The sequence below is a fragment of the Oncorhynchus mykiss genome, chromosome 19 (genome assembly GCF_013265735.2).
Source record: "Oncorhynchus mykiss isolate Arlee chromosome 19, USDA_OmykA_1.1, whole genome shotgun sequence".
Taxonomy (NCBI): domain Eukaryota; kingdom Metazoa; phylum Chordata; class Actinopteri; order Salmoniformes; family Salmonidae; genus Oncorhynchus; species Oncorhynchus mykiss.
Window position 1 is genome coordinate 45,819,159 of NC_048583.1, and position 15,818 is coordinate 45,834,976.

At 40.1% G+C, this 15,818-nt stretch overlaps 1 protein-coding gene across 5 annotated transcripts in view; it reads left to right on the forward strand.

The window, feature by feature from the left end:
* Positions 1-15,818, forward strand: part of LOC110497991 (uncharacterized protein KIAA1522 homolog) — a 46,608-nt gene that overhangs the window by 3,186 nt on the left and 27,604 nt on the right. For 2 of the 5 annotated variants that reach the window (XM_021574507.2, XM_021574508.2), the window contains exon 2: positions 12,854-13,112. In XM_021574507.2, coding sequence (XP_021430182.2) covers positions 12,878-13,112 — 235 coding nt within the window. In that variant the 5' untranslated portion in view covers positions 12,854-12,877. Of the gene's footprint in view, positions 1-12,547; positions 12,737-12,853; positions 13,113-15,818 lie in introns of those variants that run through there. The other 3 variants (XM_021574509.2, XM_021574510.2, XM_036954927.1) reach the window with 2 other exon arrangements.

Below are 15,818 nucleotides of genomic sequence, written 5' to 3' on the forward strand. Positions count from 1 at the left end.
GACTTCACCTCCCCTGGTTTTGTTCCCTCAGACCAGGGTCTTCATCCCCATAGATACAGAGGTCCAGGCTTAGGCCCACGGCAACACTTATATGAGGTCTACAAATGGGCAGATTCAACAGCCCAGTCTGAGAAACTCAAGAGTCTCTCACTATTGGAACATGTGAACAATATGAGAAAGTAATGAGGGGTACCGGTAACTTTAGCCTGTGCATAATTAGTTTTAAAACTTTATCTTACAATGGTATTCTCTTATGGCCCTTGCCATTATGTTTTTATGACTCTGGTTCCTAGGCTACTGTATACGTTCTCTGTCAGGCAGAAAGCGGGAGGTAGGTAGGTGGGTGGGGGAGAACAAGAGGGAGAGAGGGGGTGAAGGATATTTGGAAAGAGGAGTTCCTCAGTAATTATCAATCTCTCAGGAATGCAGGCTCTACTCTTAGACAAGCTGCTGCATGGCTACAGTGGCCCAACAGCACTCAGACTTGAACAGATCTGTCCACAGCTCCACATATTCACCCTTACAGCAACAATGACCCTGATTCACTGTCGACTGACCTCATTTCAGTTGGGTCTTATCCAACTCTTTATGTATGTTTAGTATTGGCATGTATTGTTGTGTTGAATTTATTTCTATCAATATCCTGATCCACATATCCTTTATTATAGCAAACAGAAACGTAGGTAAGGTTTTGCCTCAAGAAAAATGCACATCTATATATCCTTGAAATACTAGCGTTTAAACTCACTGTCTCTTTAGAAGGCCATTTGTGTCTTGGATGTTTTTTAATGTTTTCTCTTTTCCACTAATTTTACAAAAGTCCATGGGAAGACCAGGAATTGTCCAGAGCCATGTGCATAAAATGCTTTTGAAAAAATGCATTGGGAAAAAAAATATGATTTGTTAACGCAATGTTCTGACATTTTCCTTGTACAACGTACCTCTCTCTGTGTTTTGTGTTCTGAATTTTTTGTAACTTTGAGTGAAATCATCACATCGAAAATAGGCACATTCCTTTGGTCTTACCCGCTGTCATTGCTTATTAATGTGACAATCCTTTTTAGGAGATGGATTTCATTGGGTTGTTCCAGTTTTCCCCTAGTGGTGACTCACATACATCATGTACATACAGTTGAAGTCGGAAGTTTACATACACTTAGGCTGGAGTCATTAAAACTCATTTTTCCAAACACTCCACAAATTTCTTGTTAACAGAACAATAGTTTTGGCAAGTCGGTTAGGACATCTATTTTGTGCATGACATAAGTAATTTTTCCAACAATTGTTTACAGACAGATTATTTCACTTATTCACTGTATTACAATTCCAGTGGGTCAGAAGTTTACATTCACAAAGCTGACTGTGCCTTTTAACCTGCTTTGAAAATTCCAGAAAATGATGTCATGGCTTTAGAAGCTTCTGATAGGCTAATTGACATAATTTGAGTTAATTGGAGGTGTACCTGTGGATATATTTCAAGGCCTACCTTCAAACTCAGTGCCTCTTTGCTTGACATCATAGTATGCAAGAATAAACACCATGGGACCACGCAGCCATCATAACGCTCAGTAAGGAGACGCGTTCTGTCTTCTAGAGATGAACATACTTTGGTGCGAAAAGTGCAAATCAATCCCAGAACAACAGCAAAGGACCTTGTGAAGATGCTGGAGGAAACCGGTACAAAAGTATCTATATCCACAGTAAAACGAGTTCTATATCGACATAACCTGAAAGGGCCCTCAGTAAGGAAGAATCCACTGCTCCAAAACCGCCATAAAAAAGTGGTTTGCAACTGCACATGTCCTCTGGTCTGATGAAACTGTGAAGCACGGGGGTGGCAGCATCATGTTGTGGGGGTGCTTTGCTGCAGGAGGGACTGGTGCACTTCACAAAATAGATGGCTTCATGAGGATGGAAAATGTTGTGGATATATTGAAGCAACATCTCAAGACATCAGTCAGGAAGTTAAAGCTTGGTCACAAATGGGTCTTCCAAATGGACAATGACCCCAAGCATACTTCCAAAGTTGTGGCAAAATGGCTTAAGGACAACAAAGTCAAAGTATTAGAGTGGCCATCACAAAGCCCTGACCTCAATCCTATAGAAAATATGTGGGCAGAACTGAAAAAGCGTGTGCAAGCAAGGAGGCCTACAAACCTGACTCCGTTACACCAGCTCTGTCAGGAGGAATGGGCCCAACTTATTGTGGGAATCTTGTGGAAGGCTAACTGAAACGTTTAACCCAAGTTAAACAATTTAAAGGCAATGCTACCAAATACTAATTGAGTGTATGTCAACTTCTGACCCATTGGGAATGTGATGAAAGAGATTAAAGCTGAAATAAATCATTCTCTCAACTATTATTCGGACATTTCACATTCTTAAAATAAAGTGGTGATCCTAGCTGACCTAAGACAGGGAATTTTTACTAGGATTAAATGTCAGGAATTGTGAAAAACTGAGTTTAAATGTATTTGGCTAAGGTGTATGTAAACTTCCGACTTCAACTGTACACCACGCCTCTGGTTCAGAACGTGCATGTGTTCTAATCACCTGCCTCACTGTAGAATGCCCTTCACTTGAGTGGTTCTGCTCTTCTTTATTTGATAATGCCCACAGAATAGAGGCACACCCTGATTTATGAAATATCAGTACTAGAGGTCGACCGATTTATGATTTTTCAATGCCGATACCGATTATTGGAGGACCAAAAAAAGCCGATACCGGTTAATTGGACGATGAAAATAATTTTTAAAAAGTATTTATTTATAATAATGACAATTACAACAATACTGAATGAACACTTATTTTAACTTAATATAATACACAAATAAAAATCTATTTAGCCTCAAATAAATAATGACACGTTCAATTTGGTTTAAATAATGCAAAAACAAAGTGTTGGAGAAGTAAAAGTGCAATATGTGCCATGTAAAAAAGCTAACGTTTGAGTTCCTTGCTCAGAACATGAGAACATATGAAAGTTGGTGGTTCCTTTTAACATGAGACTTCAATATTCCAAGGTAAGAGGTTTTAGGTTGTAGTTAGTAGCATTTATAGGACTATTTCTCTCTATACCATTTGTATTTCATAGACCTTTGACTATTGGATGTTCTTATAGGCACTATAGTATTGCCAGTGTAACATTATAGCTTCCGTCCCTCTCCTTGCCCCTCCCTGGGCTCAAATCAGGAACACATCGACAACAGCCACACTCGAAGCAGCGTTACCCATCGCTCCACAAAAGCTGTGGCCCGTGCAGAGCAAGGGGAATAACTACTCCAAGTCTCAGAGCGAGGGACGTTTGAAACGCTATTAGCGCGCACCCCGCTAACTAGCTAGCCATTTCACATCGGTTACACCAGCCATTAGGCTGATAGGCTTGAAGTCATAAACAGCGCTGTGCTTGCGAAGAGCTGCTGGCAAAACGCACGAAAGTGCTGTTTGAATGAATGCTTACGAGCCTGCTGCTGCCTACCATCGCTCAGTCAGACTGCTCTATCAAATCATAGACTTAATTATAACATAACACACAGAAATACGAGCCTTTGGTCAGTAATATGGTAGAATCCAGAAAATGTCATTTCGAAAAGAAAACGTTTATTATTTTAGTGAAATACGGAAACGTTCGGTATTTTATCTAACGGGTGGCATCCCTAAGTCTAAATATTCTTGTTACATTGCACAACCTTCAATATTATGTCATAATTATGTAAAATTCTGGCAAATTAGTTCGCAATGAGCCAGGCTGCCCAAACTGTTGCATATACCCTGACTCTGCGTGCAATGAACACAAGAGAAGTGACACAATTTCACCTGGTTAATATTGCCTGCTCACCTGGATTTCATTTAGCTAAATAAGCAGGTTTAAAAATATATACTTCTGTGTATTGATTTTAAGAAAGGCATTGGTGTTTATGGTTAGGTACAGTCATCCAACGATTGTGCTTTTTTCGCAAATACGCATTTGTTAAATCATCCCCCAGCGTTGCATCGATTATATGCAATGCGGGACACGCTAGATAACTACACACGGTTGATGATATTACTAGTTTAACTAGTGATTGATTGATTGATTTGTTTTTATAAGATAACTTTAATGCTAGCTAACAACTTACCTTGGCTTCTACTGCATTCGCGTAACAGGCAGTCTCCTCGTGGAGTGCAATGTAATCAGATGGTTAGAGCGTTGGACTAGTTAACTGTACATATAGCGTTATGCAAGATTGCATCCCCCGAGCAGACAAGGTGAAAATCTGTCGTTCTGCCCCTGAACGAGGCAGTTAACCCACCGTTCCTAGGCCGTCATTAAAAATAATAATGTGTTCTTAACTGACTTGCCTAGTTAAATAAAAAAAATTCAAAAATTATCGGCAAAATCGGTGCCCAAAAATACCGATTTCCGATTGTTATGAAAACTTGAAATCGGCCCTAATTAATCGGCCATTCCGATTAATCGGTTGACCTCTGATCAATCAGTACCGTAAAGCCACCTTTCACATGAGTAAAATGTTGACACTTAATCAGTTATTACAGCAGCACGCGCCATTATTTCACATAATGTTCACTCTATTCAAAACTGTACATGGGCAGTTCCATCAAAAGCGGCCCATGAGCACCAACATGTGAAGCTCATAGCAGCATATCATATTGGGTGTCAAATTAAAGCTGAGTCTATATTTTTAGGAAATGAAGGCATAGATACATTTTTCAAACATTTTCCATCTAAGGAATATGGCATAACTTAATGCTTTGACAAGTTCACAGAAGTAAAAAACGTGTGAATCCGTTACCAAATTGGTAACAGAATTACCCCAAAAGTGTAACGGAATTACTGCAACTGAGTTAGCTACAATGGTCACAAACACAGTTGGTTCACTTGCTCCTGTCCTCCCTTCCATGGCATACTGTTATGTTCAGCTCACAACTATTTTCTTTGTCTTTCTGTTGTCTGGTGGTCAAACCAAGAGTGTTAAAACAGCCTAAGTCTTGACAACTCCTCCCTCTCTCTCTCCAGTTAATATCACCTATCCCAGCTCTTACTGACACCTACCCATAATCCCCCTCTTTCCATTTACTATAATCAACATCCTCACCCACTGAGCACCAACTAACACCAGACCTCCATTGATGTTGAAAATGTGTAAACATTTGGTCAGTTCACCCTGGCCTTGATGTTAACGTCCACAGACAGTCCGGACTGGACCTATCATAGACATGTTTCACAAGTTTGCATAGCACAAGTACAGTACATCGAGTAGAATACAGTACTGTACAGTGAGTTGAGCACAGTAGTCCAATACACTAGTACAGTATATCTACTGTACTGAACTGCTGTGCTGTGCTGTGATGTCCAAAGTTGTGAAACATGAGGAGAATAATTATGTATTTCTGTGTCGTAAAGATCAGGGACCCATGATGTAATTCCATTACAGTAATTCCGTTACCGCCTCATAACCAAAATATATATATTTTTAAACTCAAGATGCCATGTCATAGCTGACAACCCATATTTTTTATTTGAATTCTGAGCAGATATTGTAAGAATTTTTGGAGAATGTGGTTGCATAAAACACTGAGGGAGATTTTACCGTAATTCTGTCACCAAAGTTTGCATCTGCACAGTTCTTCCACTAAATTAGTTAAAAAATAACAAAATGTAAAAAATTATTAAATGTAGTCCTTGTGCATAGAGTTTGCTTTGTTAAACTTTGAAATCAATGGTTTTGGTTTGGCATACATTTTCAAGTGAAAAAGTGTAATTCCCTTATCATGGAATTGCCCACATTATACTACCCTAAGAAGACATTGGGTTTGAGGGGGGATCTATGTCCCACACTGATCTCTGAAGGTGGACTAAATGTTGACTAGAACCTTGAACACTGCTCTGCCACTTTAAATCCCGGTGTCCAGACTTGGAGGTAAATGTGAATGTGCTCTTGTTTAAACTAAGCTATACTCACTCTTTAAACAAAGGTGTCTGTTTCACTGCCACACCCTCCTGTCTTTGACTTGTCCCCACGGGCGCATTTACCAGCCAGGTTTGCTTCCTCACCCTGAGTCACTTTTGCAACAACTCCTGTAGTGTAAACTTATTACAATCTTCACTTGCACAATACTATGACATTAATATACAGATTGTGCTGTTGCATTACAATGGTCTGGATGTGTCTGCCACAGCAGGGAGGGTGTATGATATTTATGCCTCTATCATTCTCACTCAATATTCACGATTTAAATCATAATAAATATTTAATCATGGTAGCATCCACATTAATGAAGTTTTCAGAAACATATTCTATTCTTATTTAAAATAAAATGAACTCTAAAATGACAGAGTACATTATTTACCATTCATTTATATTGGGCACAACAAGGGACTAGATCAAGTGCATGAATTTCTAAATGGTAAAAGAGACATGAAAAACCCTTATACAAAAGGAGGCACTGTACTGCCGCCTCATAAAGCATTTGATCTTAAATCCAATGCTGAAGTATAGAACCAAATTCAAAGTTTTAGCGTCACTGTCCAAATAAATACATAGGGGAGTGTACAAAGTACTGTGTGGGTCTGATGTTTTCTTCAGGCAAAGCAGGTGCCAGTGTCTTAACTCCCCAGGCTTACTCATATAAAACTGGAGACCTACATATCCCATGGAATTTATGCTCTGGCAGCTTCATTAAATAATACCCGCAAAACACACGTCTTAATGTCAACAGTGAAGAGGCGACTCCGGGATGCTGGCCTTCTAGGCGGAGTTCCTCTGTCCAGTGTCATATTAATCTTTTATTTTTTTCGCTTTTATTTTTATTGGCAGGTCTGAGATATGGCTTTTTATTTGCAACTCTGCCTAGAAGGCCAGCATCCCGGAGTCACCTTTTCACTGTTGACGTTGAGACTGGTGTTTTGTGGGTACTATTTAATGAAGCTGCCTGTTGAGGACTTGTCTCTCAAACTCTCTCTTGTTTCTCAAACTAGACACTCTAATGTACTTGTCCTCTTGCTCAGTTGTGCACTGGGGCTTCCCACTCCTCTTTCTATTCTGGTTAGGGCCAGTTTGCTCTGTTCTGTGAAGAGAGTAGTATACAGTGTTGTACGAGATCTTCAGTTTCTTAGCAATTTCTTGCATGGAATAGCCGTCCTTTCTCAAAACAAGAATAGACTGACGACTTTCAGAAGAAAGTTCTTTGTTTCTGGCCATTTTGAGCCTATAATCGAACGCACAAATGCTGATGCTCCAGATACTCAACAGATACTACTATTGTAGCTGCAAGTCTCTTGGGATATGTCTCTATAAGCTTGGCACATCTAGCCACTGGGGTTTTTTCCCATTCTTCAAGGCAAAACTGCTCCAGCTCCTTCAAGTTGGATGGCTTCTGCTTGTGTACAGCAATCTTTAAGTCATACCACATATACTCAATTGGATTGAGGTCTGGGCTTTGATTAGGCCATTCCAAGACATTTAAATGTTTCCCCTTAAACCACTCGAGTGTTGCTTTAGCAGTATGCTTAGGGCCATTGTCCTGCTGGAAGGTGAACCTCTGTCCCAGTCTCAAATCTCTGGAAGACTGAAACAGGTTTCCCTCAAGAATTTCCCTGTATTTAGCACCATCCATCATTCCCTCAATTCTGACCAGTTTCCCAGTCCCTGCCGATGGAAAAACATCCCCACAGCATGATGCTGCCACCACCATGCATCACTTTGGGGATGGTGTTCTCGGGGTGATGTGAGGTGTTGGGTTTGCACCAGACATAGTTTTTTCCTTGATGGCCAAAAAGCTACATTTTAGTCTCATCTTACCAGAGTACCTTCTTCCATATGTTTGGGGAGTCTCCTACATGCCTTTTGGCGAATGCCAATCATGTTTGATTATTTTTTTCTGGACACTCTTCCGTAAAGCCCTGCTCTGTGGAGTGTACGGCTTAAAGTGGTCCTATGGACAAGATACTCCAATCTCCGCTCTGGAGCTTTGCAGCTTCTTCAGGGTTATCTTTGGTCTATTTGTTGCCTCTCTGATTAATGCCCTCCTTCCCTGGTCCGTGAGTTTTGGTGGGCGGCCCTCTCTTGGCAGGTTTGTTGTGGTGAAATATTGGATTTAATGGTGCTCCGTGGGATGTTCAAAGTTTCTGATATTTTTTTTAACCCAACCCTGATCTGTACTTCTCCACAACTTTGTCCCTGACCTGTTTGGAGAGCTCATTGGTCTTCATAGTGCCGCTTGCTTGGTGGTGCCCCTTACTTGGTGATGTTGCAGACTCTGCGGCCTTTCAGAACAGGGATCATGTGACTCTTAGATTGCACACAGGTGGACTTTATTTAACTAATTATGTGACTTCTGAAGGTAATTGGTTGCACCAGATCTTATTTCGGGGCTTCATAGCAAAGGGGGTGAATACATATGCATGCACCACTTTTCAGTTTTTTATTTTTTAGAATTTTTTAAAACAAGTTATTTTTTTCACTTCACTAATTTGGACTATTTTTGTGTATGTCCATTACATGAAATCCAAATAAAAATCCATTTAAATTACAGGTTGTAATGCAACAAAATAGGAAAAACGCCAAGGGGGGGTGAATACTTTTGCAAGGCACTGTATGTATGTATGTACATTTAGTTATTTTGCTGCTGTTTAGTACTGTTCAGGAGATGATTCTCTTGGTTGACGTAAAAGCACCACATCTATTGTGAGGGAAATGTAAACGGCATGTCAGAGCACAGGCCTGCTTCAGTAGCATTGGGCTGGAAAACCACAGCAGAAGCCAATGGTGTGTGTGGCTGCAGTTAAATAAATAGTCCCAATGTTTATACCTTCAAGGAATTCTCAAGGAACTTCTGTCCTTAAACCTCTTTTTGTTGGTATTATTATGTGTGTATTGTTTGTGTTTCAACACCCAGCCACCATTGAGATGTGTGGTTAGGAGTCCTACAATTACCGTGCCAATGAAGCAACTGTGTAATTTTGGAATCGGAAACTTTGTGAGAATTTTATTTTCCTGATCCTTAATTTGTGTGTGTGTGAGAAAGAGGGTCTCTTAGGCATATTCTGAACAATTTAGTTGGGAAGTTACCACAGTGCTCTGTTGTATGCTTAGGCAAATATTTCTATGGAAGGCCATGCATCAAATACGAGAAAATCAATCACAGCAACAGCATTGTGCTAGATGCACTGGAATTATATACAATGTTGTCATGAATGTTGTGATTGTTGCTCTGATTTGTAGCACCTTCTCATTTTGAAATGCATGATCCATTGTTGGACCTAACTTAATCTTGTGTAATGTGTGCAAATTAGGGTTGGGTGTATCCAGATTTCCATATCTTCATACCATGCCTGTGCCGTCCCGTAATATAAGGTATTACCAACAGTGTACAAAAGGGGTAGTATTTTTTGCGGAGGAGTATTTCTGTCTGTAAAAAAGCTCTTCTGTGGGGAAAAAATAATTCTGATTGGCTGGGCCTGGCTCCCCAGTGAGTGCACCCATGGCTGCACCCCTGCCCAGTCATGTGAAATCCATAGATTACGGCCTAATGAATTTATTTAAATTGACTGATTTCCATATATGAACTGTAACTCAGTAAAATCTTTGAAATCGTTGCATGTTGCGTCTATAATTTTGTTCACTATAGACAGCACAGCAGGGATCTTAATCCAGGAGGGGATTATCTCTGCTGCTCTTACCAACGCTAGCAAGTTAGCAAAACCCAATCTTAGTGAATTTAACAGTTATAAGAGATATAGCTGGCAAACAGTAGTGAATTTCGTTCAAGTGTAACTTGATCACCTCACTTAAGTTGCACTGCAGGAGTGACTCACCTCACGAAGCTTCCGTTTTGCTCATTGTGCTTCTTTGTAAACAAACACATGTGACTGGCTGTTTGTGCCAGTAGACGCAACATGCAACAATAAACGCAACATGCAACAATTTCAAGTACTTTACTGAGTTACAGCGAATAAGGAAATCAGTCAATTTAAATAAATTCATTAGGCCCTAATCTATGGATTTCACATGACTGGGAATACAGATATGCTGCTGTTTGTCCCAGATACTGTTTATTTTACATTTTTAAGTAGGGGTGTGGATCAGAAAACCAGTTGGTATCTGGTGTGACCACCATTTGCCTCATGCAGTGCGACACATCTCTTTTGCATAGAGTTTATTAGGCTGTTGATTGTGGCCTGTGGACTGTTGTCCCACTGATCTTTAATGGCTGTGTGAAGTTGCTGGATATTGGCGGGAACTGGCACAGATCCTTGCGACATTATCATGCTGAAACATGAGGTGATCGCGGCGGATGAATTGCACGACAATGGGCCTCAGGATCGCGTCACGCTATCTCTGTGCAATCAAATTGCCATCGATAAAATGCAATTGTGTTCGTTGCCCGTAGCTTATGCCTGCCCAAACCGCCACCATGGGGCAATGTTCACAATGTTGACATCAGCAAATCGCTCGCCCACTCGACGCCATACGTGGTTTGCAGTTGCGAGGGCAGTTGGATTTACTGCCAAGTTCTCTAAAATTGCATTGGAGGCAGCTTATTGTAGAGAAATGTACATTCAGTTCTCTGGCAATAGAGACCAAATACTTATTTTCCACCATAATTTGCAAATAAATTCATAAAAAATCCTACAATGTGATTTTCTGGAATTTCTTTTCTCATTTTGTCTGTCATAGTTGAAGTGTACCTATGATGAAAATTACAGGCCTCTCTCATCTTTTTAAGTGGGAAAACTTGCACAATTGGTGGCTGACTAAATACTTTTTTGCCCCACTGTATGCAACAGTTTGGGCTGCCTAATTTGCCAGAATATTACGTAATTATGACATAACATTGAAGGTTGTGCAATGTAACAGGAATATTTAGACTTATGGATGCCACCCGTTAGATAAAATACGGAACGGTTCCGTATTTCACTGAAAGAATAAACGTCTTGTTTTCGAGATGATAGTTTCCGGATTCGCCATATTAATGACCTAAGGCTCGTATTTCTGTGTGTTATCAAGTTATAACTAAGTCTATGATTTGACAGAGCAGTCTGACTGAGCGATGGTAGGCACCAGCAGGCTCGTAAGCATTCATTCAAACAGCACTTTTGTGCGTTTGCCAGCAGCTGTTTATGACTTCAAGCCTATCAACTCCCGAGATTAGGCTGGTGTAACCGATGTCAAATGGCTAGCCCGTTATTTAAACCAAATTGAACGTTTCATTATTTATTTGAGGCTAAATAGATTTTATTGATGTATTATATTAAGTTAAAATAAGTGTTAATTCAGTATTGTTGTAATTGTCATTATTACAAATACATTTTTTTTTAAATCGTCTGATTAACCGGTATCGGCTTTTTTGGTCCTCCAATAATCGGTATCGGCGTTGAAAAATCATAATCGGTCGACCTCTAGCCCCAACCCCAGTGAAAATGTGTGTACTTCATTTTGAGAAGCAGGAAGTCATTGGTTTGTTATCAGGTAACCATGGTGTGATGTGAGTCAGTTCCTTGCGACCAGACTGAACCAAACATTGATCAATCAAATTAGACAAATTTACACTCCTGAGCTCTTCTCCAGCCATCCTTTTGATTATGTCACTGAACATCCATGGGAAAGTAAACCATTTCCTATTAAGACATTCATGTGATATGAGCTTGTCTCTCTTGACATTCCTTGTGAAATGCTCTGCTTGGGATAGCAGAGCCAAGCAGTACTGTGGTGTTAGTTCAGTGATGGTCACTGTCTGTCTGGGTGGGTGGGGATGATGTTCCCCATATTCCTCCATTTAAGAGCATTTGGAGATTCCAGTGGTTGAGTGCTGACATTCCTCTAGGAGATTGGAGTGATTAACGGTTAATTTATGACCAGTGTGAGGGGTGTCTGGCAGCCTGCATCTGCTGCAATCATTTAGCTAGTGTTTTAGAGCCAAACCAGGGCCTTAGTTACAGTACACTACATCTCATCCTAAATCTTTCAATACTTTAAAAGCATATTTTGATAATGGAGCTCTGTTAGAGAAGAGCCCATTTATGATAATTTTGAGACCCATCTTAGAGAGGGATTGCAGAGGCCAAAGGCTCCTCCTGGACATTTTGGCATTAGGGATGGATGGCAGTAGAGGGGCATCTTGCCAAGACTCAGTGATTTGGGGATTTTTATGTGTTGGTTGCATGTCTCAAACACACAGATTATCTCTGAAGAATTGACACTTGGCTGATATGCTTTGCATGTACTGTAACTTAGATGGAGTCATATCTTGCTCTATTGAGATACCTGCCTTAGAGGAAATAAGTTTGGCAGGGCGGAAGAGGGATGGAAGAGAGGGAGGGTGGTGAGCTCATTGTGTCAGGGTGTTGAGATGGAGCCAAATAAAGACAATAAGAGACAGCGGGAAAGAAAGTGAGCTAGTGTTGGAGATCGAGACGGTTAGTTCTCTGGTAATGTGTGTGTGTGTTTCTGGATGTGTGTGTGTGTCTGTGTGTGTGTGGCTTCGGGTGGGGCACTGTGCATTATGACTACATGTTCAGGAATGAAGGGAGCAGGGCCAATTCTTTGCAGAGGCAGTGAAGTTTGGTTGAGAAGCAGGCAAGATGGGTCTGAGTAGGCTGGTTGTGTGGTCTGGGCTCTGCTCCCCCACACCCTAACACAGAGAGGGGCATGATCAAAAGAGTTGAAGTCGATTTAAACCAATGGTGCAATGCTTGGGTACTATTGATGTAGCAATTGGAATGGACAATGGAAAAGTATTTATGCAAATGTTTTCCTTAAATGAGTGGAATAGCTAGGATTTGGTTACATAAATATGTTTCTATAATTGACTCCCTCTCTTTTCTCCTTCTTTCTCCTTCTCTCTCTCTAAGGGAGTAGGTGCAGTGTGAGGTGGGATGTCTGGCCGTGAGTCTGTGGGAGACTTGATCCCCCAGGACGTTGCGGAGGTGTTTGCCCATGAGAGGCAAACCAAAGGGGGCCGTAGGAAGAAGCGTGGGGGCTCCCTGGGTCGGGCCTTCAGCTGGTTCAAGGGAAAGAAAAAGAAGGAGGTCAAAGCTAACGGACAGATCCAGGACTTTCATTCAGTTGGTCCAAAGACTGTCAAGATCTCCCCACAGGGCCACAGCCATGGTAAGAACAACCTAACATGTTATCCACTATGTGGAGCAGGTTGGCGTTTATTGGGATGAGTCTTGTTCTTGAGGAAGAACTGAGCGATTTCCGCTAGATGGGCCAGCTGCAAAGTCCAAAGTTGGCTATATTGTATAAATGTATGAAAGAAAAAAATAGATTTTTGGTCTTAATTTAGGGTTAGGCATTAGGGTTAGCAATGTGGTTAGGGTTAGGTTTAAAATGGCGTTTATGATGTTGTGGCTGTGCCAGCTAGTAACCACTGCAGAGCTGCCTCCAGAACAAGATTCATGATGAAAAACATTAACCCACCTATGTGGATCCTCACTCTCCACTATGTGATTGACTATGTTTTAACATTGTTTAGCAATCAAAACATGTTTACTGATATCTCTCTTTCTAGTCTGTATGTGGCTCAGAGGATATGGCACAGACTGTAGCTTGCTGTTTGTGAACCAGGTTGTTTGTTTATTGATATCATTTCAAGTGGGGCTAGGTAGCTATAGACTAGTCTCTGGATTGTGGTGTTGGGTGTTCAGAAACAGTTCAATATATTGGTCTTGCACACCAAAGCATGTTTGCTCTCTGGAGGACAATTTCTGACTCGCCAGCTACCCTTTGACCTCCCCAGACATTGTTTGCCGTGAATAACTCTTGTCAGTCCTGTTCTGTGATACCCAACCAACCTCCAGCAGTGTTCAGGTTGCAGACAGGTCCAGATTCCAAACTGTCAAACATTGACGTAGACTCATAGAAGGGATGAAATATGGCTCACTTACTTACGTTTGGTCATACAGAAATATACATATGTTAAGACATACAGAAATGTACGTTTAGACATAGAGAAACTTACACAAGTTAAGACAAAGAAATATACACACATTTAGACATAGAGAAATTAATAGCTTATTCACATAGAATGCTCTTCAATCAGAGGCACTGCGATGAGATTGAAAATTACATAGCTATATATGAGAGAATGTTGAACAATATCAGTAATTCCTTGTTTAGTCAGTGTACTGTATCGCGTGGTATTGCCACGTTTTTGGTTAAGATGTTTTCAATGATTAAGAGTCGCTGTAAGTACCAGCTTGACTTTCATTCCTGCTAAATGTAATGTTTGGAAAATCACCCCAACAATCTAAATGATGCAAGCAGCACAACACAGAAGCACAAACACACACAGGCCAACACTTTTGTTTTCTTTGGGAGCCCATTTGTTAATTGTCATTTATTTCCGCTCTTGCAAGAGCACAATAGCACTGCTCGGTTTAGTAAGAGCTGTTTTATGTTTGTTTATCTGTCGGTTCTAGTGTAGTCTTGGCTAATTGCTCCAAAATAGTGCCTAGGGATTAGTGCTTTTTGAGGTTGCTTCGGTTAGATCATGAAAAAAATAATTGTGTTTATTTAAATGTTTTTTATTTTTATGAAATCCATTATGAAAAAATGACTTAAATTATTTTAGAGCTTTTCTCAGCCATCATCAGTCTTTTTCCTGACACTGACAGTGTGTTGAATAGTGTAACACAGAATGAAACAATTAATAAGAGCCCCATGATGGTAGTGAATATACATTACTGCTTATCCAGTGGCGTAAAGTACTTAAGTAGTACATTAAAGTAATTTTACTTAAGTCATTTTTGGGGGTATCTATAATCTACTATTTATATTTGACAACTTTTACTTTTACTTCACTACATTCTTAAAGAAAATAATGTACTTTTTACTCCATACATTTTACCTGACACCCAAAAGTACTCGTTACATTTTGAATGCTTAGCAGGACAGGAAAATGTACCATTTCACACACTTATCAATACAGCACATTGTCATCCCTTCTCTCTGATCTGGCGGACTCACTAAACACAAATGCATCTTTTGTAAATCATGTCTGAGTGTGGGAGTGCGCCCCTGACCATCCATACATTTTAAAAACAAGAAAATGGTGCCGTCTGCTTTGCTTAATAGAAGGAATTTTAAATGATTTATACTTCTACTTTTACTTTTGATACTTAAGTATATATTAGCAATTACATTTACTTTTGATACTTAAGTATATTTAGAACCAAATACTTTTAGACTTTTACTCAAGTAGTATTTTACTAGGTGACTTTTACTTGAGTAACTTTCAATTAAGGTATCTTTACTTTAACTCAAGTATGACAATTGAGTACTTTTTCTACCACTGTGCTTATCACATATCAACCATAATTGATTCACATTTCTTAGTTTACTTTAAGAAAATATTTAAATTGTGTATATTACTTAGTTTTTATTAGATGTCTATATTATTTGTCCATTCCTTAGTCATCATCTCCTGCTCATGCAGTAGCAGCCAGCCAGACTGGCTGTAATGTTATTTCTGTGCTCCCCATTGAACAAGTCATCCTATATAGCTAAGCTAGTAGCTAGCTGGCTGACAATTATTTTACTAGTTCTTCAAAGTAGATGAGGCATACTTTCAAGACTGCTTATTGCCAACTACCACAACTATCAATTGGGTAGAGCTACCTCACGAGCTGTCTCTATCCCTCTCGTCGTTGTGTAAATTTCCTCTCTCATGAGGTCTCATATATTTTAGGTCGAAAATAACTCAAATGGTATGTGTGTACCCACCCTGGCCTACAACTACAACTTCCAATCAGCCCAGCGTCCCACGTAGTACTTGACAAAAAATGTATTGTGAATCATTTGATTTCTCTCTAG